Here is a 21317-nt window from a genome sequence, read left to right as displayed (position 1 = left end):
TGACAAGGGAATAGAAGATGCTGGAAAGCACCAGAGAGCTCTGGCTCTAAACTTGCCACGAGGCAACAGATCTTCTTTGAGGGACCACCTCCGCCCAGCACAAAAGGATGCCTCTAACTGGACAAGGCAACTGAGGCCCAGGAGGGGCGCCCGCTTGCCCGGAGTGCACAGCTCATGAGCTGCTGGCCAAGCTGGGTGTCTTCCATAAAACTAACACCCTCCAGCCGGGAGGCCACTCTCTGTGACCCTTTGCGTCCCCTCACGCGGCTGAAGAACACATCTCCCCACTCCTCGGGCCTCTTCTTTGCCACCTTCATCGACGTGCTCGGGGCTGGAGCCCAGGGGACGTGACATTTAACTCCAGAGCCCCAGGGCCTCGTCACAGAACCACCCATGGACACAGCACACCCGAGCAGGCCACCTTCCCCTCCGAGGGGCTGTCAAAGGGGACACGCCCGTCCCTCTGCACGGGTCCCCAGCTCCCGGCGAGCGTCCTTGCCCGCAGGAGCAGTCGAGAGCAAATTCATGCGAGTTAATGGCACAAACACAAACGGATGCACAGCAGACACACACACCCTCACCAGACAGGCAGCAAGGCCCAGCAGACAGGAGGCGCGAGGGTTAGACGAAGCCAGGAGGATCATGCATGGGCTGGAGTCAGACACTGACCTCTGACGAGGCGTGTGCTGGGCTCAGGGATTTTTTTTTTACTGCATGTGTTATCGCTTCAAGGAAAGCAGCTTACTTACAATTCGGAAGAGGAGGAGTTAAGGAGACACAGGCCAGCAGAGATTGCCAGAGATGCTTAGCGCGGTGGATGCCCAGAGTTTGGGGCACTCTTGACGGCAGCCAAGATGCCAGGGTGTTATTTGGAGGAGGGTGTTAGTAGACGGGCTCCTGCTACGGGGGGCTTCGATGCTCGGGGCCCCTGGCCTTCAGGACGGCCCCTCTCCTGGCTGAATTCCGCGGCTCTGTCCCACTCTGAGAGCAGAAGCCCCTGTGCCCATGGCCCCCTGCCCCCGCTCTGCTGCAGGAAAGCCCAAATCTCTCCCTCCTCTGGAGCCTCCATCCCGTCAGGAGATGAAACCCAGCAAAGCAGCGGCAGGCTCCAGACTCCGCTCAGCCCATGGAACAAGCCCAGTCATAGGCACCGCTTGGAGCAACACCTGGGCTCAGAGGAGGGTGCCGATGGAGCATCAGTGGTCTGAGGCAGAAGCCACGATACCTGGCTCCAGGGCAGCTTGTCCTGGTGCCGTGCTCCAAGTGGCAGGTGGTAAGTCAAGGGGGGCTGCCCAATGACAGCACGTTTTTCTGGCTGTTCGGCCCAAGGCCAGTATTGCCCCCTCCCTCCCTGCTCCAAACTGAAGCTGCGTCCGGGGCCAGGGCAGCTGGGAAAGGCCCCTAGTGGGCCCGGCCTGTGGTCAAGGTGACCCTGGCTGTCAGGCTGTGTGCAAGGCCACCTGACACCCAGCAGGGAGAGGCTGGACTCCCAACACTGGTAGGGATCGGGGCGACCCGCCCCCCACCGCCCAGTCCCCGGGACCTTCTCTCAGTGTACTGTGCTCTGCTTTCTTGAGCAGAATTGAAGCATGATGTGAAAAATTTGTAGAAGTTTTAGGGAAAAAAACCCCCAAACAACAAAGACAGAACCAAGTTGGAGGACGCCATCTCCCAGAAAAAGAGAAAACCGGCCTGAGCTGATCTGGTGAACCGAAACGCAGGACCTTTAAGAACACTTAGGTCCATAAAGGCGCTTTATAAGAATGGTAGTAAAAAGGCACAAAATCTGGCAAGAGGTTGGGTTGAAATTCTAATTTTATACGGGAAACACCAAAACTGATAAAGGCAAGGTCAAAGCTGCATGTGCGCATGTGTGTTCTCGAAACCATCTACCAGCCGGCCATCTCGGGCTCCCTTGGGTCGGGGGTCAGGCAGGGGCCTGCCTGCCTGCAGTCTGAGGGCCACAGAGAGCTCTGAGCTGGAAAGATTCTGTGGCAAAACAGTGAGAAAAGGCAAACTTCAGAAGCTCAGTTCTCCTCAGTGCCCCGGGGTGTCCGTGGGGGCTCCTTCCTCCCGCCTCGGGGTATTTCTAGGGGACAGTGCCCTGCCGGGACTCACACACGGCCCTCTGGGAGGGAAGGGGCATCCACTGCTGGGGTTAAAACATCCTGAAGGCTGCCTCTCTGGGCCTCCCACCTCTCCAGCGCCAGGCCGGCTCTCTGAGCCTTTTCCTCCTTGGTCTCTAGCCAAACGCATCCACGCTGATAAAGGTGCAGGGAGACCTGCTTCCCTTCTTCCCCTGTGCCCGGGGGCAGCCCTGTGTCTCATCTTCCAACTTTCTAGAGATCGTCCTCGACTTAGAGATCTGGAGGGAGAGAATCAACCTGTGGGGTAAGTCCTACTGTCACAGGGACAACAGGGATGGAGACGGGGCCAGGGCAGAGGCGCCCGGGGGCCGCGACCTCAGGGCAGCCTGCTCTCCCTGCAGAGGGAAATGGCTGCGGCCCCGTCCCCTCGAGGGGTGCTGCACAGGCTGGTTCTCAGGGCTTCTTCCGCAGCCCCCCGGGCAGTAAGCCACTCTCGGGCTGGCGCCTGGGAAGAGGGCGTTTCCCACTAGCCCGAATGACTCAGCGTGTGGAATCTTCCTTCTTCACCCTGAAGGTCCAGAGGCCCCAGGAGCCCTGATCTCCGCATGGGAGACCAGGCAGGGGCCAGCCTGGGTCCTGAGAGACTGTATGTGGGGACCTGTGAGAGGGACCACAGCGCCACTGTGTCTGTGGAGCTGAAATCCAAAACAGCAGCCACGTCGTTCCCTCCCCTTCTGAGGAGGCTGTCCTGGAAGGGGGCTCTCCCCGGGGGGGTGGGGGGGTTGCCTGCATTTATGAACCAGGCCACATGGGCGGGCACAGCTCCAGGCTCTGCCGGCCTTTCTCTGTCCCTCACTGTGGGGGGGCCTCCAGCAGCCAGGCTGTGGCCTTGATGCACCCACGCCCTAGCCCAGCGGGCTTCCTCCTTCTATTTCACGGGGACATCCCTCACTCCAGCACCTGTGACAGGTGCCTCCCAGGGGCTTACCTGAGACAGAACACACTTGTCTCAGGTAACCAGAACATACCTGTCTAATGTGCACGTGGGAGGGGCCCCCACTTTGATCCACTTTAGAGTGAAGATCGGGGAGGGGGCCAGGGAGTAGAGATGTCAGCCCCTATGTGTCCCAGACTCAAGCCAAGAGGTCCCTGAGACCACCTGGTCCCACCACCGCCATCACAAAGGAATTAAAGTCGCCTGAAAGAGGACGCGACTTGTTCAAGCCCCAGCGAAGAAGGGAGAAAGAGCCCTTGTGTGGCCAGTCCACAGCTCTCTCAGAGGGTTTACAGAGGAGCAGGTGGTCAGGCCTGCAGGATTCAGGGAACTCGACAGAGATGACAGGGGCTGGCTCTGGAGGTCCAGAACGCCCAGACAAGGGGCCAAAGAGAAGCTGAGGACACCAGGCTGCAGCCCCAGGGGAGGGGGCCGCCAAGCCGGGCTCTCTGGGGCCGGTCTGGGAACTCCCGCTCAGCTCCGTGGCTGCCTTTCCTGGCTTCGCTGTTCCTCTGGGTGATGAGCCGGACGTCTGTTCAGATCTGAGTGCTCCAGAAACGGGCCTGGCATTTGAGAAACCACAGGGAGACCCGGGCCTGCTCTGCCACCCCCCAGGCCTCAGCTTCCTAGCACGGCTCAGAGATGGAATTCACTGCCTTTCAGAAAAGCCAAGCAGGCCGGGAGCCTTCCCCGGGGAGGGGACTGCTGACTTGTCCTTCCTTCTCCTCCCATCTAACCCAACGCCAGTCTGGGCAACATCTCCAAGTGATTCTCCCTCCTTATTCAGGGGCCTGCAGCCAAAGGTGAGACGTGACAATTTAGAGGGAGTGAGCGTGTGTCGGGAAGAGAAGGGAGAGTGGTTGTGGCCACTCCTGTCTGCTCAGCCTTACCTTGCCCCAGCAATGGCACGGAAGGGTCATCAGAGCTACTATCACAGTAATCATTACCATCCTCCAGCTCACTGCTGACCGTGTTGCCGTTCGCAATGCTCTTTTGTTTGACTGTGAAGAAAGCCTGAATCTTCATGTTGTACCTGGAAGTGGAGGCAGGAGGTCAGAGCCGCGGGAGGGAGCTGGCAGGGGTGGACCGGGGCCTCCGGTCCCCCGATCCCTGTGCACCCACAGCTCGCTGGCTGCTAGGTGGGGAGCCGAGGGTTTCCAACTGAGCTGACAGATTCCTGACAGGAACCGCAGAACAGCCTCAGTCTGAGGGGCCTGCGCCTACTGAGACGTGCGTGCGCCTCCCAGGGCATAAACGACCTTCAGCCCAAGAGATTGACCCATGCACACTGACTGCACGTCACGACCTGTCCTAATAAAGAAGTCCAGCCCAGCCTAGAGGACGGGCTCAAAGGAGGCATTGTGAGGCCTGTCCTCTCTCCCAGAGCCCTGCGTCTTGCTCTGGTGGGCTGCCCAGTGGGCCATCCCTGCATCACGCAGAGCCAGGGCCACCACCCCCACAGAGAAGAGATTGTCTCCATCTCACAGCCCCAGGCTGCCAGCCTCCCTGAAAGGCACTCAAAGAGCAGATCTTTTAAGGACAATTTTCTTGGAGTTTGACAGTTTAATCACTTTTTTTTTTTTTTGGTGAGGAAGATTGGCCCTGTGCTAACATCTGTGCCAATCTTCCTCTATTTTGTCTGTTGGACGCTGCCACAGCATGGTTTGATGAGCGGTGTGTAGCTCCACTCCCAGGATCTGAACCTGTGAACCCCAGGCCACCGAAGCAGAGCATGTAAACTTAACCACTGCACCACTGGACTGTCCCCTAACACTCATTTTTATAAAACACTATAAATGTTTTATATAAATGTGAGGATTCATAGTCTCATAAAACTCAGTCTTGTTTTTTTTTTTAATCACCCGTGGAGATGTACAGAGGAAGATAAAATCTGAATGTGGCTCAGTTCCAGCGTAGTTTTTCCTTTTTCTTTTTAATGTGGTAATATATATATAACATAAAATTTGCTATTTTAACTATTTTCCATTTTTAAGTGCACAATTCAGTGGCATGAATTACATTCACACTGTTATGCAACCATCACCACTATCTATTTCCAACACTTTTTCAGCATCCTAAGTTAACCAATTAATTGGCGCCCATTAATTAGTTAATCATTGATTACTTCCTCCTCTCAGGTAATGTCTAATTGACTTTCTGTCTCTAAGAATTTGACTCTCCTAGGTACCTCACATGAGCGGAACCTGACACTATCTGTCCTTTTGTGGCTGGCTGCTTTCACTCAGTGTAAGGTTTTCAAGGTTCATCCGTGTTGCAGCCTTTCACAGAATTTCCTGCCTTTTTAGGGCTGAATCATATTCCTCATGAGTAGCTGGAGATCATTCTGACCTGGGCAGCTTCTGGAGGGCCTCAAGAGTACACAACCCAGGACCCAGTGTTGTATCTTCAGTGCCATGAGTGGGGCCCCCTGCTGTTGTGCATGGTGGTGGCCCTGAGAGGTGTCATTTCATGAAGCCGGGAGCAGACGTGGAGCTGCCCGGCTCTTTGAAAAGAGTGGTGTTAAATTATTAGGAGATTTAGAGAGCCAGCGACAAAGAGGCGTCGCCTGGGGAATGGAGCAGCGGCTGGAGGAGGGTGGGAAAGAGGCCCCTGCTTGGTACTCGTCTGAGGAGTGGCCTCGTCTCCCCCACCAGCCCTGACTCCCCTGGCCCGGGTGCGGACAGCACCCTGAAACAGTGTCTGAACATCTCTCCCCTACTCCGGCCACCCACAGCTGGGTGGCCCCCGAAAGCCAGGACCAGTCAGAGTGACTGACAGGCTGATGGGGGTTTTCTTCCTGTTCTCACAAAAGGCTAGAGCAGGATGTGGAGGGAGGTGTCAGACGGCCCAGGAGAAGAAAAGGGCACTTACTTCATGGTCAGAATGTAAAACACGTACAAGATGATGAGCACCAGGCCTTCCCACCTCAAAGAGAGAAAGGAGACGGTGGTTAAAGTCAGCGAGGCCCGCGGCACTGATGGCTGGAGTGACCGGGACAGTGGGAACAGCAGGGCGGCTGTCCTTCCGCCCTCCCTGGCCCAGCACCCGGCCCAGATCCCAGGATGCGGGTGAACGGCTCCAGCCCCTGGCTGGCTGGCAGTCTGAAGCCCTGTTGGGGACACAGAGCGAGGCTGGGGGGGTCTTCTCAACTACGGGGGGCTGGAGGATACAGGAGTAGATCCCCCAGCTGCCTAGAAAAGGGAGGGACCAGGGCCACCACATCCAAGGACTGGGGGAGGGGAGCGGCCTGGAGTCAAGCAGACTTGAGTCTATGAGGCCCTGTGGTCACCAAGATTCTGGCCAGGGACCAGAGGAGCCGTGGGTGCAGGTGGGAAAGGACCCCAAGAACTGCCTACAGGGAAGGGCCAGGCACGGGGCCTCCTGGCTGAACGCTGGGCCCGGGTGGGTCTTCTGGGGTCCACTCTTACCGCTGTCGGGCAGAGGCAGCACCCAACCCCACCCATAGGCTTAGACCACAAGCCTCTGAGGAGCCACCCAGCTTGTTCTGGCACCTGCCAAATGTGTACTAAGGGCCACTAAGTGCCCAGCACAGGCTACGGGCATTTTGAAGGCTCTCCCTCCGCTGGCACAGCCCAGAGACCAGCAGAGCCGCCAAGGGACTTGTAGACGATCTGACACCCCCCCCCCCCAGCCCCAACTCCCCTACAGCTGAGGAGGATGAGACCCAGGAGTGGACAGATGTCCGACTCACACAGGGGGTTCGGGGCCCAGCACCGGGTTTCTCCAGGCCCAGAGCACGCAGCCGCTCATGTCAGGCCACCTGAACAGAATATTCCCACAGATAATCACATACGAGGGGCAGATTCTGCATCACTGTCACGAGGAGAACGTTCTCATGGCTTACGAATATAAGATGCATTCACGCCCGACAGAGTGGGAAGCCCAAGCTCATCTTTCAAGTCTGTGCTTTATCTATCACTTCCTATCTCATGTCATGAAGATGAGGCCCTATATTTTATTCTGAATTGTTGTAATTTTGCTTTTTACAGTGAGATCTTTAATTCATCTGGAATTTATTCTTGTGGAGGGTGTGAGGAAGGGATCTGATGCTGGTTTGTTCCGCATGGATTCCAAGGTGTCCCAGCGGCATCTGAGACCCCTCCCTAGCTCACTGCCTTGTCTTGACACCTGTCAGATCCTCCAGCCCAGATGTGAGCCCATTGCTGGGTTCTCGGCTCCATACTGGCCTATGCTTATCTCTGTGCAAAAACGCCATACCGTTTTCATTATTTTAGCTCTATAATGTATCTCGATATCCGGCAGGTGGAACTATTAAAGAAAACAATTTCTGTCACTTTGAAAGGATAAATAAAGGCGTGATTGCTTAGAATGACAGCCTTTTTACTTTCACAAGTTCGTAAGCTTTATGTTTGCAAAAATAATTTTTAGAAAGACCCAACGAACCCAACAAACAAGGATACTAACAACAAAGGAACGAAAACAAATGTTCAAAACTTACCACACAATTTCTTCATCATATATGAACTGGAAGGCAAAAGAGACAAAGGGTGGGGGGACATATTTATTCCAAGAGAACAAACACAGAGCCAGCTCACACTGGCTTGTTAACGTGTCTTACAGGAAGCTACGCTCCTTCTCCATCTCAGGGTTTCTCAACTGCAGAAGGTGACCTTTCTCTGGTTGGAACCTAGGACAGCAGATGCTGCGATATGTGGCCGTGTGGGCTGCACAAGAGAAACGGCCTATGCTTCATTATGGCCCACGTGGCTGCTGAGGACCGGCCCTCGCTAACGGAATAGAGTTGCTAAAATAAAAAATCCTAAAAACTAAAAAAGCATCTATGTATAGATGTATGTATGTACCTATTTATCTATCTATGGGGCCTGGATAGGAGAGGAGGGGAGTCATTTTCTTAAAAATAAAGAGTAACCCCTTTGGGAATTCTGAGGGCTAAGGTCCGACTTAAACCATTTGAAGGGAGACTCGGGGTGAGGGAGGGGAGTCCACGCTTCCTAAGGGGGCACTCATATTGCCAAAAACCACACCCAGCATCTTCAACACAGACACGGATAGATGATGCTTCTGTGGTCCAGGGGTGGAGTCTTGTGACCGCCCCAGCCAGGTCCAGTGTGGACAGGCTGTGTCCACCAATCTGATTCTCGGAGACACAAAGGTTCCTACAGGGGATGCCAGGAGAGGCCAGCGGGCCGTTGTCTGGAGTTGGACCCATGGCACCCCTTCTCCTGGTTCACAGTGGGCAGCACACATAGGAATTGCTTCGGGAACCTACTTCTGGGAGGATCAGCCTGGTTGGACATCTCTGCGAGGCTCCACAGACCGAAGGCTCTGAGAAGTGGCCCTCAACAGAGGGGAGCCCAGTGCTAGCCGCCGCCCCCCTCGCCCTGCTTTATGGGGATATTTTTACAATCCAATGGAGGGCTCCTGGCATTTAGAGGCAGTGAAGGTCAGGGGTGCTAGCCAGCTTGGAACATGTGAAAAGGTTCGATCGGGGGAGTTTTTCCATATGTGACACGTCTTAAATGTCCTGCTAAAAATTCAGGCAAGTGGAAAAAAAAACCCTAAGCTAGAACTTAACTCTATAGTACAAATCAACATATTTTTACATGGTTTTAATAAATCTTAATCTTCTAGGAGGTCACTGTCATACAAATAGAAGGATGACTATGCTCAGCTCTATTTAAGATTTTATCAGGAGTCATCCACAATTTTGGAAAATCACGTCATCAGTGTCGGCACCACTCCTGGGGCCTGAGACGCCGGCCCAGCACACGGGCCTGGGTCTGTGCTGGTGGTTGCTGGGCCCGGAGATTTTCTGTTTGAGGGCAAGAGATTACATCATCAGGTGCTCTAGCATCTTCATGCCAAAATATTGACACACTGAAAGATGCACTCTTTTATTATAAATCACTTTTATTTGTCTTTTATAGTATAGTTTGGTGTTAAACATGTTTTTTGAAATTGTGTATAGGTAAATTATTTTATCTACAACTTTCATTTTTAGGGGGTGGTAGGCAGCCTCTCAGATGGCCCCACTGATCCCCCTGCCTGACTTCATGCTCCCCTTGAGCATGGCCTGGACCTAGGGACTAGCTCCTAACAAAGAGAAGATGGCAAAATTGATGGGCTGTCACTTCTGAGGTTGGGTTACAAAAAGACTGTGGCTTCCATCTCGGCTCTTTCTCACCCTCACTCTGAGGGGAGCCAGGAGCCGTGTTGCAAGGTGCACTATGGCACAGCCAGCGAGGAAGGCCCTGAGGCCTGCCATCTGCCACCCAAGGGATCCTGAAAGCAGATCCTTGTCCAGGGGAGCCTTGAGATGACTATACATCCGTGAGAGACCCTGAGCCCCGGGACTCAGCCAGGCCACTCCCACACTGGATCCATAGAAATGGGAGCAATAAATGTTTTAAGCTGTTGAGTTTTGGGGAAATTTGTTACACAGCAATAGATAACTAATACAAGGGACATGATTGTCATAAACAGTGGGTGCTAGATATTGTAAGGTTAAGAACTGTCACTCTAGGGCACATTCCATACCCTAAAATCTGGGCACGCCTTCATCAAATATGACCTGGCCTTGTGCCACCACTTCAAAGCTCATTTTTGTCTGAAATCTGTGGATGATGCATTCCTTGGCAGTAGCTGTGTCGTGTGCTTCACTGTTGTGCCACTGTCACATGCCGTGATGTCACCCCAGCCCATGGAGGGGCCACAGGGCTGCCCCACACACTCACAGGCCCCAGGGATCTCTGTTCTGGCTCCCCTGCCTTTTCTCTCTCTGCCCCCACGCTGGCCTCTGTCTTTCCTGCTGTGCAGCAAGCTGTGAAACCAGAAACTCTGCTTCTTAGTAAAAGGGCTCAAAGTGAGGGTATGAAGGGCCTCTGATGAGCAAAGTGCTCGAGCTTAATTGCACAGACCCTGCGACACGTGTCCTGGGTTTTTCAAGGCCTTTCTGAATTCAAGTGGGCCCTGGACTCGCTCCATAACGAAGCTGTGAGGTGTGAGGTTTTCGGGAGAGGCAGGCACAGTGGCAGGGGGATCGGTCAACGTGACTGCAATGAGTGGTCTGCACACCCCCCAGTCGGGGTGCTGGGTCCTCTGGTTAAAGCGCCAGGGACAGAGGTGGGCAGGAGGGTAACTCACGGCAATGAGCACGACGACAGAGAGGGTGTAGAACACGGAGTCTCGGCACACGGCCCACCACGTCAGACGGACCACCTGCCGGGCAAAGGGCCGTCAGCTGCTGTGGGCTGGGGGCACGAGAGTGGGGAGGGGGTGAGGGGCTTCCCCACCACCCCCACACCCCACGGGTGCAGAGACACACCCACGGAGCTCCTCCTAACTCTGCCACCAGCAACAAATCTCGCCTGGCTGCTCACGGCCGCCCATGCTCTTCATTACATTTGGGGAACAGAACGAAGCCTCGTCGTGTTCGTAAGTGATGGTGAGGCTGCCCCCACTCCTCCAAGGGGACAACATCATGTTTCGCAGCAGAAGCCCCGCGGTGAGGCGGAGCCCAGAGGCCCTCGCTCTCCCCCTCGATGCTGGAAACTTCTGGCGGTAACTGCTCACCTCCACCTCCTGCGGCAGGGCAGGCCCACCCATGAGCCCGTCTCTCTGAGTCAAGTCTAATGTCCCCCCGTGGCCCTGAGGACCAGGAGGGTGATGATGGGGTTTCGACAACAAGCCAGCTTCACGCTCCCTGCTGGGGAGGCCAAAGGCAGGTCCCAGATATTTCCAGAGTCTGGCTCAGGAGGCGCCCCTTAAATATGGACTGTTGTCGAGTGAGTGCTCACCCCCGGACTGGCCACGAGCCGACGCTCTTCCTGCCCTCAGATCACTGACTGCAGGAGGGGGAGGAATGTCACACGCCGCTGGGACACACGGGGAAACCTGGCTCAGAGGGGGAAATCGGGTCGCTCAAAGCCACAGGGAGTCAGGGGCTCAGCTGAGGCTGGGCCTTGGGTCTCCCCCTCCTGCCCCTCACGTCACTTCACCAGGGCTCATCCCACCACTAAAGGGCACTCGTCAGTCAGGCGAGGGAGAGAAACCACTGACCTGCCCGGCGAACAATCCACACACTCCGATGATACACAGGATGTTGAACACGGCAGAGCCCACGATGGTCCCCACCCCCACGTCTCCGTGGGTGATGAACACACCTGGGTAGGGAAGGGCACCAATCCTCGTCTGCAGGGCCCCTGCCTGACCCCCCAGACCCAGGCTGGCTGTGAGGCCTGGCCCCCCTCCCACGAACCAAGGGGAGTCGTTCCTCCATCAGACAGAACGCCCATGATGCTGATGAGAATGGCAAAACCAGAGAGTGGACGTGCCCTCGGGGCCCGGCTACCACAGTCCTCCCATTTTTATGGACAGCTTTATTGAGATACAATTCACACACCACAAAATCCACCCATTTAAAGTATACAACTCAGTGTTCTTAGTCACAGAATAGTGCGACCATCGCCACAATCTACTTTTAGAACCTTTTCATCACCCTGAAAAGAAACCTGGGACCCACCAGCACCCCCTCCTCCCCACGCCCCAGGGAGCCACTCGTCTACTTTCTGTCTCTCCAACTCTCCCGTTTTACAGATGAGAAAACTGAGGCTCAGAGCTGACAAATGCCCCCATTGGTCAGGGCCCCAGACTGAGGCTCTCTCGAGACCCCGTGAATCCAGCCGGGGGGTTTCTCACCAATAACAGAGGCGAAGAGCTCGGGTGTCGAGCTTCCTGCAGCCATGAAGGTGGCGCCGGCCACGTCCTCACTCAGGTGGAGTTTCTGAAACAGAAGTGACCACAGGCTGTGACATGGGGGCAGCAGACATGCTAACTGGTCACTCCGGCAGCCAGGGAGAGCACAGGGAGCAGCGCTGTAGCTGGGGCCAAGCCTGTGGCCGGCAGCCTCTCCTCCCTGCACCCTGAGCACGTGCCCCCTGCCACCCCGTCGGGCCCTCAGCCCAGAATCCCCTGCTCCCCGTCTGTCAATTCCTCTTCATTCTCTTCCGACGCTTGGGGAAACCACGAGATGCTGGGGCTGCCCATCATCCACTTAAAGGCGCCTCCCTGCGGTTCTCAGGAGGCCTCTGGGCAGGCTGGCTCAGGGCAGGGCTCGGCCGCCCCATCTCCCACCTCTGAAAGTACCCCTGAGCAGCCCTGGACTCTGGAGCCACGGAGGAACCCCCGGGCCAGCACAACCTCCCTGCTGAGCTTGCTGCCAAAGGGGTCCTCAGAGGGGTCAGAGCTCTGGGCTTGACAGAAGCGGAGGCAGGGGTACAGCACTGACCTCCAGGGTCCAAGTCCGGCCACCTTAACCCGGTCAAAGAGGAAGGTTCCACAGAAGAGGTTCTGCCATCAGAGCATCTCCAATAGCTTCCAGCAGAATCCAAACCATGCTACGTCCTGTCCTGCCTCCTCCCTGCCTTTGCCTGGGCCATTCCTTCCTCTTCCCCTCTCCTCCCTCTCTGCATGCAGACATCCTTCCCACTGCCAAAGCCTGGACCAAATGCCACCTCCTCCATGAACCCTTCCAGGGCTTCTCTCCAACAGAGACGCTCCCTCCCTTTTTTCAGCCCCTTAGTCCTCTGATGGCTCTCACTGAGCCCCTTCCAGGGCCAAGACCATCACCCTCACTTACTTCTGTGTCCTTAAGGGGACAGATAACCTCACGGGGCACCTCTATAGCACACAGTCCTATGTCACCAGTTACCCATCTTCCACGGGCTCCTGTCAACCCCAGAGGGGCAGGGGCCCAACCCTGCTGCTGTGGGCCCCCACGCTCTCACGTTAGTGAGTGCCCGGGGTGCATGTTCTGTGAGACCAGCTGACTGTGTTTTCCTGAGGGCCTCCTTCCAAGAAGCGACAGGCCACCTGCAGGGACCTCTGCACCCTCAGCATGCCACGCCAGGACTCCATCCTGAGGCTGAGCCTCCTGTCCTGACATCCCCAGTGGTCGTTTCCTTACGCTCTTTCTCGGGCTTGATTCTCTCACAGATCGAGGTGAGCACGTGGCTCCATCTGAGTGGGGGGGGGGGGGGGGGGGGGGGGAGGGGAGGTCCCTTTGCACACTTCTGCCAGGTCCCTCACTGTCTAGGGGACCCAGATCAAACGCAGCCTGTCCCTGTCCTGTGCTGAGCAGTGGGGTAGAGTAACAGCCTGCCCCTGACAGTCCGTGTCCCCAGCTGCAACTGTCACAACAATATGGCCTCTGACAGCTGGGAGGTTTCACAGGGTGACGCGTGGCAAAGCCCGGACCAGGGTGCACGCAGCAGGTGCCGAAGACAGAGGATATTTTCCTTCCTCGGCCAGAAGCCAAGAGTAAGGCAGAGTAGAGAGACAGACGGGGGTCTTGTATACGGGGAGAAAGACGAAAAGAAAGTGAAAAATTAACAAAGGGGGCCAGCTTGGTAGCATAGTGGTTAAGTTCACATGTTCCACTTCGGCAGCCCCGGGTTTGCAGGTCTGGATCCTGGGCATGGACCTATGTACCACTCACCAAGCCATGCTGTGGCAGCGTCTCACATATAAAAAGTAGAGGAAGGTGGGCACAGATGTTAGCTCAGGGCCAATTTTCCTCACACACAGATCAACAAAGGAATTAAAAGGAGAAAACGTTAGCCTGCGAAGATTGGGACAAGAGGCATCCTCTCCCTAGGGACACAGGTCCCACCTGGTACCTGCCAACTGCAGCTGGTTATGACAAATGCTCCTGAACTAACCGTGGGTGGCTTAACGACCGATGGCCTCTGGTGGAGCGGGAGGTTCTGGGTAAGGATGGCACAGTGGTCGCATTTTCTTCTGCCAAACTCGGGTGGGGGACACCACCCGCCAACTCCAATCTGGGGGTTTCAGGCTGAGGGTTCACCGTGGCGACACTACTCTTGTCCTGACAACCTTCACCACCAGAGTGTTCCCCACCCCAGTCCTTCTCGGCCTGACCCTGACATGCAACGTGTCCTCCGTCACCCCCAGCCCCCTCCCAGGCTTCGCAGGGGGTCCCAGGTCCCTCCCACGTACCTCGCAGATCTTCTCTAGAGATGGAACAAAGAAGTCGTCGCACACGATGGCCAAGGCATAGAACATGTACAGAGCCTGAGGAGGAAACACGGAGACACCGCATGTCAGCTGCTGCTGAGGAGGCGCGGTCGGCATCCACCACGCCCCAAACCAGCCCACCGGTGCGGAGGAAAATTCCAGCACCACAGAGATTTGCTCTCTCAGTCCCCTCACTGACAGATGGGGAGACAGAGGCCCAGAGGGGGAAAATAACTTGCTGAGCAGCAAAGGGGACTAAACCTCAGGCCCATGGCACCGTGCTCCTTCCTTTCTTAAAGCAGCAGCTCTGCCAGCACCAGACTGTGCCCTCGAAAGGCAGGATCTGACCTTAAAGGCCAGGAAGGAAAGCACTTAGAATCACCATTCTAAGACTTTAAAATAGTCATCATCCTGATCTTCTCCATTTTTAGTGATGGCACCATTTCCCTGTTATCTAACTCCCCCCACCGCTCCCGCCAAAACAAATGGCAACTTGAGAGCCAGCATTTCCTGGGATGCTACTTGATGTGGACACAGGTTAAAACACGTAAGCCACTGGCATTGGGAGGTTCACGGAACAGAGTCCAGATTCTAAGGCTGATCCCGGGACTTAGGTGCCATGTGACTTTGGGCAAGTCATATCTCTGGGTCTCAGTTTCTTCATCTGTTTAATGAAAGAATAAGATGAGATCAGTAGTTTTAAAATGGTTTTATACACAGAACCCCTCCCTGCCCTGTCTACCACCAGGGCTTTACTGAGCTCATCCTGTGTGCCAGGCGCTAGTAAGGAGAGAATGCCAGGAAAAGCCTCTGCCTCTTGAAGTGACCTCAGTGGGGCGCAAATAAACAAATAGGCAAAAGTGCCAGGAAACAGCAAGTGCAAAGGTCCTGAGGCAGGAGCGAGCTTGGTGCATTTGAGGAACAGCCAGGTCCCCAGGGCAGGTAGAGCAGAGTGAGAGTGAGGTGGAAAACGGAGAGCATGAGGTTGGAGGGAGACACAAGGATGAGGACCCACGGAAAGGCAATGGGATTTTGTGCTCAGCGCTGGGGGGAAGCCATTTCTTTCTTCAAAGACAAAATGATATGAATGCCCTGTTTGCAAAAGAGAGAAAGGCTGGGCTGCTTCACCCAAAACAGTGGGATACTCCAACAACCTCGTAATTAATTGTGAGTAAATAAAGCAGAAGCTCCATCAGTTGTGGCCAAGCTCATCTCCCAGGCAGAGGGCCCCCCAGGAGGCGGAAGATGCCTCAGAGGCCTTGGAGAGCAAGGGGACCAGGCTGGTGCCACTGTTTCCATCTCGTGACCGGGAGCCCTGAGAGGCGGCAGACAAACGCTGGCTGGGGAGCTCCAGCCGCTTCTTGCTCTGATGAAGGGTCAGCGAACTGTTTTAAAGAGTCAGGTGGTAAGTGTTTCAGGCTTTGACGGCCACACAGTCTGTCAGGATCACTGCTGCCGTGGAAGGGCAGCCATGAATGGGCGTGGCTGTGTTCCAATAAAACTTTATTTACAAAAACAGGAGGCGGGCCGGATGGGCCCTCCAGCCACAGCTTGGTAACCTGCTCTGAAGGGTTCCTGCTGAATCCTGAGGTGCCCTCAGGCTCAGGAAAAAAGGTTTTGTCTCAGCAACACCAAGACTTTCATGGAGCAGGAAGACAGAACGATGGAACTAATTCACCAAGCCCTTAGGGAAAGGGGAGGGTGTGGGAAAGCCAGAGAAACAGGAAGGTACTAACTCCATTACAGAAGCAATATACGGGCCTGTCATTCAAAATCTGCCTACAACCTCCATTCTAACCTTCGTTTTCATTAATGGTTTATCCTGTTAATTAAAACCTCACTCATTCACAATTCCCCGGTGGCCACTCTCCATGTGCGAATCCCAGCTTTCGCTTTCTTAATTATCTCTGGCAAAGACTAATAGTTGGTTGGGTTTACACATATGAGCAGATGGTGGTGGGTGCTGGGGATCGTAATCAGGAGGAAAATTTGCCATGGTTGATCCAACGTGGAAGGGCAAACCGTGCCCGCCTTCACTGCCCACGCCATTCAATAGCATCAGCACACTTCTTCTGCAAAGGGACAGACGGTAAATATTGTTGGCTTTGTGAACCAGGCCGTCTCCGTCACACCTTCTCAGTCCTGCCACTGAATCGTGAAGCAGCCAGGGAGAGCACAGGCACACGGCAGAGATGTCGCGGGCTCAGTTCCAGACCACCGCAATAAAGCGAGTCACGTGAAGTTTTTGGTGTCTTGGCGCATATAAAAGTTATGTTTACACTATACTGTAGTCTATGAAGTGTGCAATAGCATTGCGTCTAAAAAGACAATGCACATACCTTAATTAAAAATACTTCATTGCTAAAACATGCTACCCATCCTCTCAGCCTTTAGTAAGTCTTAATCTTTTTGCTGGTTGGAGGGTCTTGTAAAAGAATGTAATATCTGTGAAGTGTAAAAAGCAAAATGCAATAAAACGAGGTATGCCTGGATAGAAATGAATAGGAATGGCTGTGTTCAATAAAGCTTTATTTACAAACACGGGCAAGGCCAAGGGCCGTAGTTTGCCTACTCCTGTCAGAGAAGGGTGACTTGTACCTATAATTTAGGCTTCAAGCCACTATTCTTTTTTGAATTGCTATTTGAACTCTACCAATTGTCATCTAAGCTCATATAAACATAGAGGGAAGTTTGAGAAGAAATGCACCCAAGTTTGAGGGGCCGGCCCCAAGCCATGGGGGTTAACTCCAGTGCATTCTGCTTCAGCAGCTTGGGTTTACAGGTTCAGATCCCAGGCATGGACCTACACCACCCATCAGGCCATGCTGTGGTGGCATCCCACATACAAAATAGAGGATGACTGGTACAGATGTTAGATGTTAGCTCAGGGCAAACCTTCCTCAAAAAAAAAAAAAAAAAGAAGTGCACCCAAGTTCTAAACTATAGTCATGTCAGGGTGGTAACATCTGGGGGCATGATGGGAATCATAGCAAGCACGCACAGAACACTCACTCTGTGTCCTGCAGTGTCTGATGCACTTCATCCACATGCACGCATATTTGTACATCTGAGAGGTGCTGTCATTCCCCGTTTTATAAAAGCAGAAAATGAGGCACAAGAAGACTGGAATTCCTGTCTTGGCTCTGGGGCCACCTGCTGTGTGACAATGAGCAAGTCACCTAACACCCTAAAGACTCCATTTCTTTGTGGGTGAAATGGGTCTAGTATCTGCCCCCCACAGGGCTGCTATGAGGACCGGACGAGACCTCCAAGACGCTCTGGCTGCGCCGAGCTCTGCAGACAGGCTTCACCGGCCTGGCGTGTGCGACCATCCCACCCCGCGAGGGCCACTTACCCCAAGAATGTGCAGCAGGACGGCTCCGTGCTGTCGCTCCCTGTTGGAGAACAGGTCTGTGGGGAACTCGTGAATGGCTGGAAGACAAGAGGACATGCAGAGTGTCAGTTATCAGCGGGCCCCCTGGCGAGCCTCAGCTCAGGCCTGGGTGCCACCACAGGACTGCAGAGCCCACCCGGCTCTCAAGTGCCCAGGGAGGGGGCCAGCTACTTCTCCTCGGTCCAGGGCAGACCTGCACTCCGAGGAGGACATTGCTGGATACTGAACTATCCACAGATATTCTAGCACCTTCCAGTTGATCATGTTTTACATATCCCTTGCAATGAAAAAAAAGTATGAAACACCTTGCATCCACTAGGATGGCTATAATCAAAAGACAGATAATAGTAAGTGTTGACAAGGATGAGGAGATACTGGAAACTTCATACACTGCCGGCAGGAACGTAAAATAGTGCAGCCACTTTGGAAAACAGTCTGGCGGTTCCTCGAAAGGTTAAACACAGACTCACCATATGACCCAGCGATTCTACTCCCAAGGATCTGCCCAAGAGAAATGAACACGTATGTCCACACACAACTTGCACATGAACGTTCATGGCAGTATTATCCATAAAAGCTAAAATGTGGAAACAACCCCAACATCCACCAACTGATGAATGAATAAATAAAATGTGATATATCCATACAATTGGATATCATTTGACAATAAAAAGAAACGAAGTGCTGATACATGTTACAACGTGGGGGGACCTTGAAAACATTCTGCTAAGTGAGAAGATGCCAGTTACATATTGCATGATCCCATTAATAGAAAACGTTCAGCAGAGACAAATCTATGGAGATAGAGGCAGGTTAGTGGCTGCCCAGGGCTGGGGGTACGGAGGGATGGGGGATGACAGCTAAGGGGTGCAAGGTTTCTTTCTGGGGTAATGGAAATGTTCTAAAGTTGTTTCGGGGGACGCTTGCACCATTCTGAATACACTCAGAGCCACTGATTGGGTGAGTTGTACAGCATGTGAGCTATATCTCAATAAAACTGTTAGCAAAAAGAAGCACAAAAAAGTCAAAAGACCCTAAAGAGGAAAATCAGGGGATGGTTCTGTGCTTTGTCAAAGAATTCTGATCACATTCCCGGCAGAGACCTTCCCCAGTGGCTGCGACACACACTTGGTCCTGTTACGGACCCAATTCCTGCCAACGGTCAGGCTGAGGCTGGAGACAGTCGGCCCCGCTCAGGAGGGCAGGCTCCACATCACACTGCCAGGCTCAGATCCTGGTTCTGATCCCAGGCTGTGTCGACAGGGACACGTTCCTTAACCTCTTTGTGCCTCAGTTTCCTCACTGGTAAAACGGTGAGGCTGATTTTAATAACATGCCTTCCTTTTAAAGCATTTCAAACTTGTGGTAAGCTTCAAATCAGCCCTCCCAAGATTCTGGAATATTCTTCCTGCACCACTGCCAGGTCAGAATTGAGAAGCAGGCTCCATGAAAGGAAGAGAGGTATCCTTGTCCCCTCCCACTGCAGTCATTTCTGGCACGCACTCCCCCACCCCCAGAGCTCAGGGACAGGCGCTCTCCTGCAAGGTCCTTCCAGCTTATCCCCGGCCCACGAACCTCTTCTCTCAAGCTTTCCTCCCATCCATGATAGATCTGTCACTCCAGATGGGGAAGCCAAGACCCCAAAGAGGTCAAGTGACATCGGCAGGGTCAGGGATGGCAGTGCTGGTACCAGAAAAACTGCTCCCAGGTGAGCACTCTTTCAGAAGAGCTGCAGGGCACAGGGAGGATGACCAATGGGAGGTGAGGCTCGAGGTAAATCTTGGAGGAGGACCCAAGGCTGAGCAAGGGAGGGAATGAGGGCTGAGCGTGTCGGTCCTTGTCCCCGTATCCCCTGCACCCCTCAGGCCCATCAGGTGCAAGGTGTGCTTCCACCGGCATCTTGGGTCACTGAGCACCATGTCATAGGCCCTCCTTTGGCCCCAAGAATGCCCCTGCCAGGGCGGGCACCACCACTCCTGTTATGGGCTCTCATCACCCTGGAGGGTGGGCAGCCCCGTGACGTGCAGAGCCCCCTGCATTGGGAATCAAGCACTCGGGGTTCAGGTATGATCCCTGACACCCTCAAGAGGTCTGAGTAACTGGTCTGCCTCTCAACGCCCAGAATGTTCATGGGTAATGGAGGAATAATGCCTTCTCTCTCCCCGATTTGACACAACCAACGGATAAGTACTTTGTTGTTAATGTCAGTTCTGCACATCCTGTCAGCTAGACCAGAAGCTTCCGGAAGGCAGGGATCCACCCTGCCCTGTAACGCATCCTCAGCGCCTCGGCCAGGCCTGGTACACAGTAGGTTCTCAACAGACCGTGTCAATCAATTGAAGAAACACTGATGAACACTAACAAAAATAACCATCTGTATCATCTCAACCTATTAGAACATTTTCATTATCCTTGCAAATGCTTTAAGTACCTTCAATGATACTTGGTTCATAGTGGGCACTCAATCAATGCTAGTTAAATAAGTTTCCAGGACAAAAATCCCTTCTCCGTAAATACAATTTGGCCCAAACTGAGAGTGGTGGTTTCTCCCTTCTACGGAAACTTTTCTGTTTTTCAACATCAGATTCTTCCAACAAGACCAGAAAACAGCAGCTCCCCAGACACCCAGAAAACGCTCCCACTTAAAAACAAGCAGCATTTAATGAAATATAGATTCTTTCCCTCTTTCTTTTTCCTTTTCCCGTAATCAAACTTCTTTAATAAAATTGCTACTCTCAGTTCAAGGGCATGGATCTGCCTCAAGGTTTGTCGGCTCAGAGATGGAGAATTAGAGAGAGGGAGACGGCATTCCTGCGGCCAGGATCTTGTTCCAGGAGCACAGAGCTGTCTGGGATCTTTCAGCGCAGATCAATGGACATTTCTGCCATGAAAATTCGAGGCAGTTCCTGATTCTTCAAACCAGTGTTTTGAGAGCCGGTAATTTATTCAATCCTGGGAATTCATTGAAAATTAGAATAAAATAATGCTGCCTTTCCGCTACAAGGACATACCTGCCTCCAGCAGGGAGGGGATGTGGATTATAAATGGCTTTGTCCTTGCTGGGAACAGACGTCTGCTGGTTCAGCCACAGTGCCTTGCTCTGCAACCCCACGTGTATGTCGGCGGGCAGCGGAGGGGAGCAGATGCCATCCACAGCCTTCATTTTGCCAGCAAAGACAGAGTTTAAGCAGCAGAGCTACCAGCTGCTAATGCCCCATTGCCCTCTGTGCCCACCCAAGTCTTCTGGACACGTCCTGAACCCATGAAGCAGACACTGCAGCCATCGATGTCCCTGCTTTCCAGATGAGGTTCAAATGAGGCTCAAATAAGACTCAGTGCTTGCAGCCACATAAGCCAGGACTCACAGGGGGACCCTCTGATCCTCATCTAGGGTTAGGGGCTTCCTCTAACACGGGTGGAAGTCACGCTGCACAGGAGATGGAAGACCCGGATCAGAGTCCTGGCTCAACTACCCACGAACTTGGGGGACCCTGGCCGAGTCATTTAACCTCTCTGTCCCTCAGTTTCTTCAGTAGCAATCCCAAGATTGCCAGGATCACAAAAGCTGCCACGCAAGGAGGTGAAATAGTTACCATTACCGTGTGTGGCACTCCCCGGTATGGATATTAAAGGCTGCAAGCTGGCAGATGACCGCCTCACCTCCCCAGGTGGCACGGGTAGCTGGGACCACTCCACTCCCCATTTCAAGAGTCAAATCCTCTAGGAACTGGCCTACAGGGGTACAGACCATGGAACATGCACAGCAGGAACTCTGTCCCTCCCACCTTTGTCACCAACAGCAACA

The 21317-nt window shown here is 53.8% G+C and overlaps 1 protein-coding gene across 1 annotated transcript in view; it reads right to left on the bottom strand.

Annotated features, from left to right (window-relative positions):
• SLC24A4 (solute carrier family 24 member 4) overlaps positions 1–21317 on the bottom strand; it is a 156527-nt gene that overhangs the window by 46150 nt on the left and 89060 nt on the right. Inside the window, exons 3-10 of the mRNA XM_046647791.1 lie at positions 17474–17550; positions 14101–14175; positions 11782–11866; positions 11143–11246; positions 10228–10302; positions 7562–7587; positions 5953–6006; positions 3972–4114 (exon numbers count right to left, since the gene is read on the bottom strand). Of these exons, the coding sequence (XP_046503747.1) occupies positions 3972–4114; positions 5953–6006; positions 7562–7587; positions 10228–10302; positions 11143–11246; positions 11782–11866; positions 14101–14175; positions 17474–17550 (639 nt within the window). The remainder of the gene's footprint in view (positions 1–3971; positions 4115–5952; positions 6007–7561; positions 7588–10227; positions 10303–11142; positions 11247–11781; positions 11867–14100; positions 14176–17473; positions 17551–21317) is intronic.

Source organism: Equus quagga, chromosome 20, assembly GCF_021613505.1.
Source record: "Equus quagga isolate Etosha38 chromosome 20, UCLA_HA_Equagga_1.0, whole genome shotgun sequence".
NCBI classification, from domain to species: domain Eukaryota; kingdom Metazoa; phylum Chordata; class Mammalia; order Perissodactyla; family Equidae; genus Equus; species Equus quagga.
This window is presented reverse-complemented; position numbering and strand designations above follow the sequence as displayed.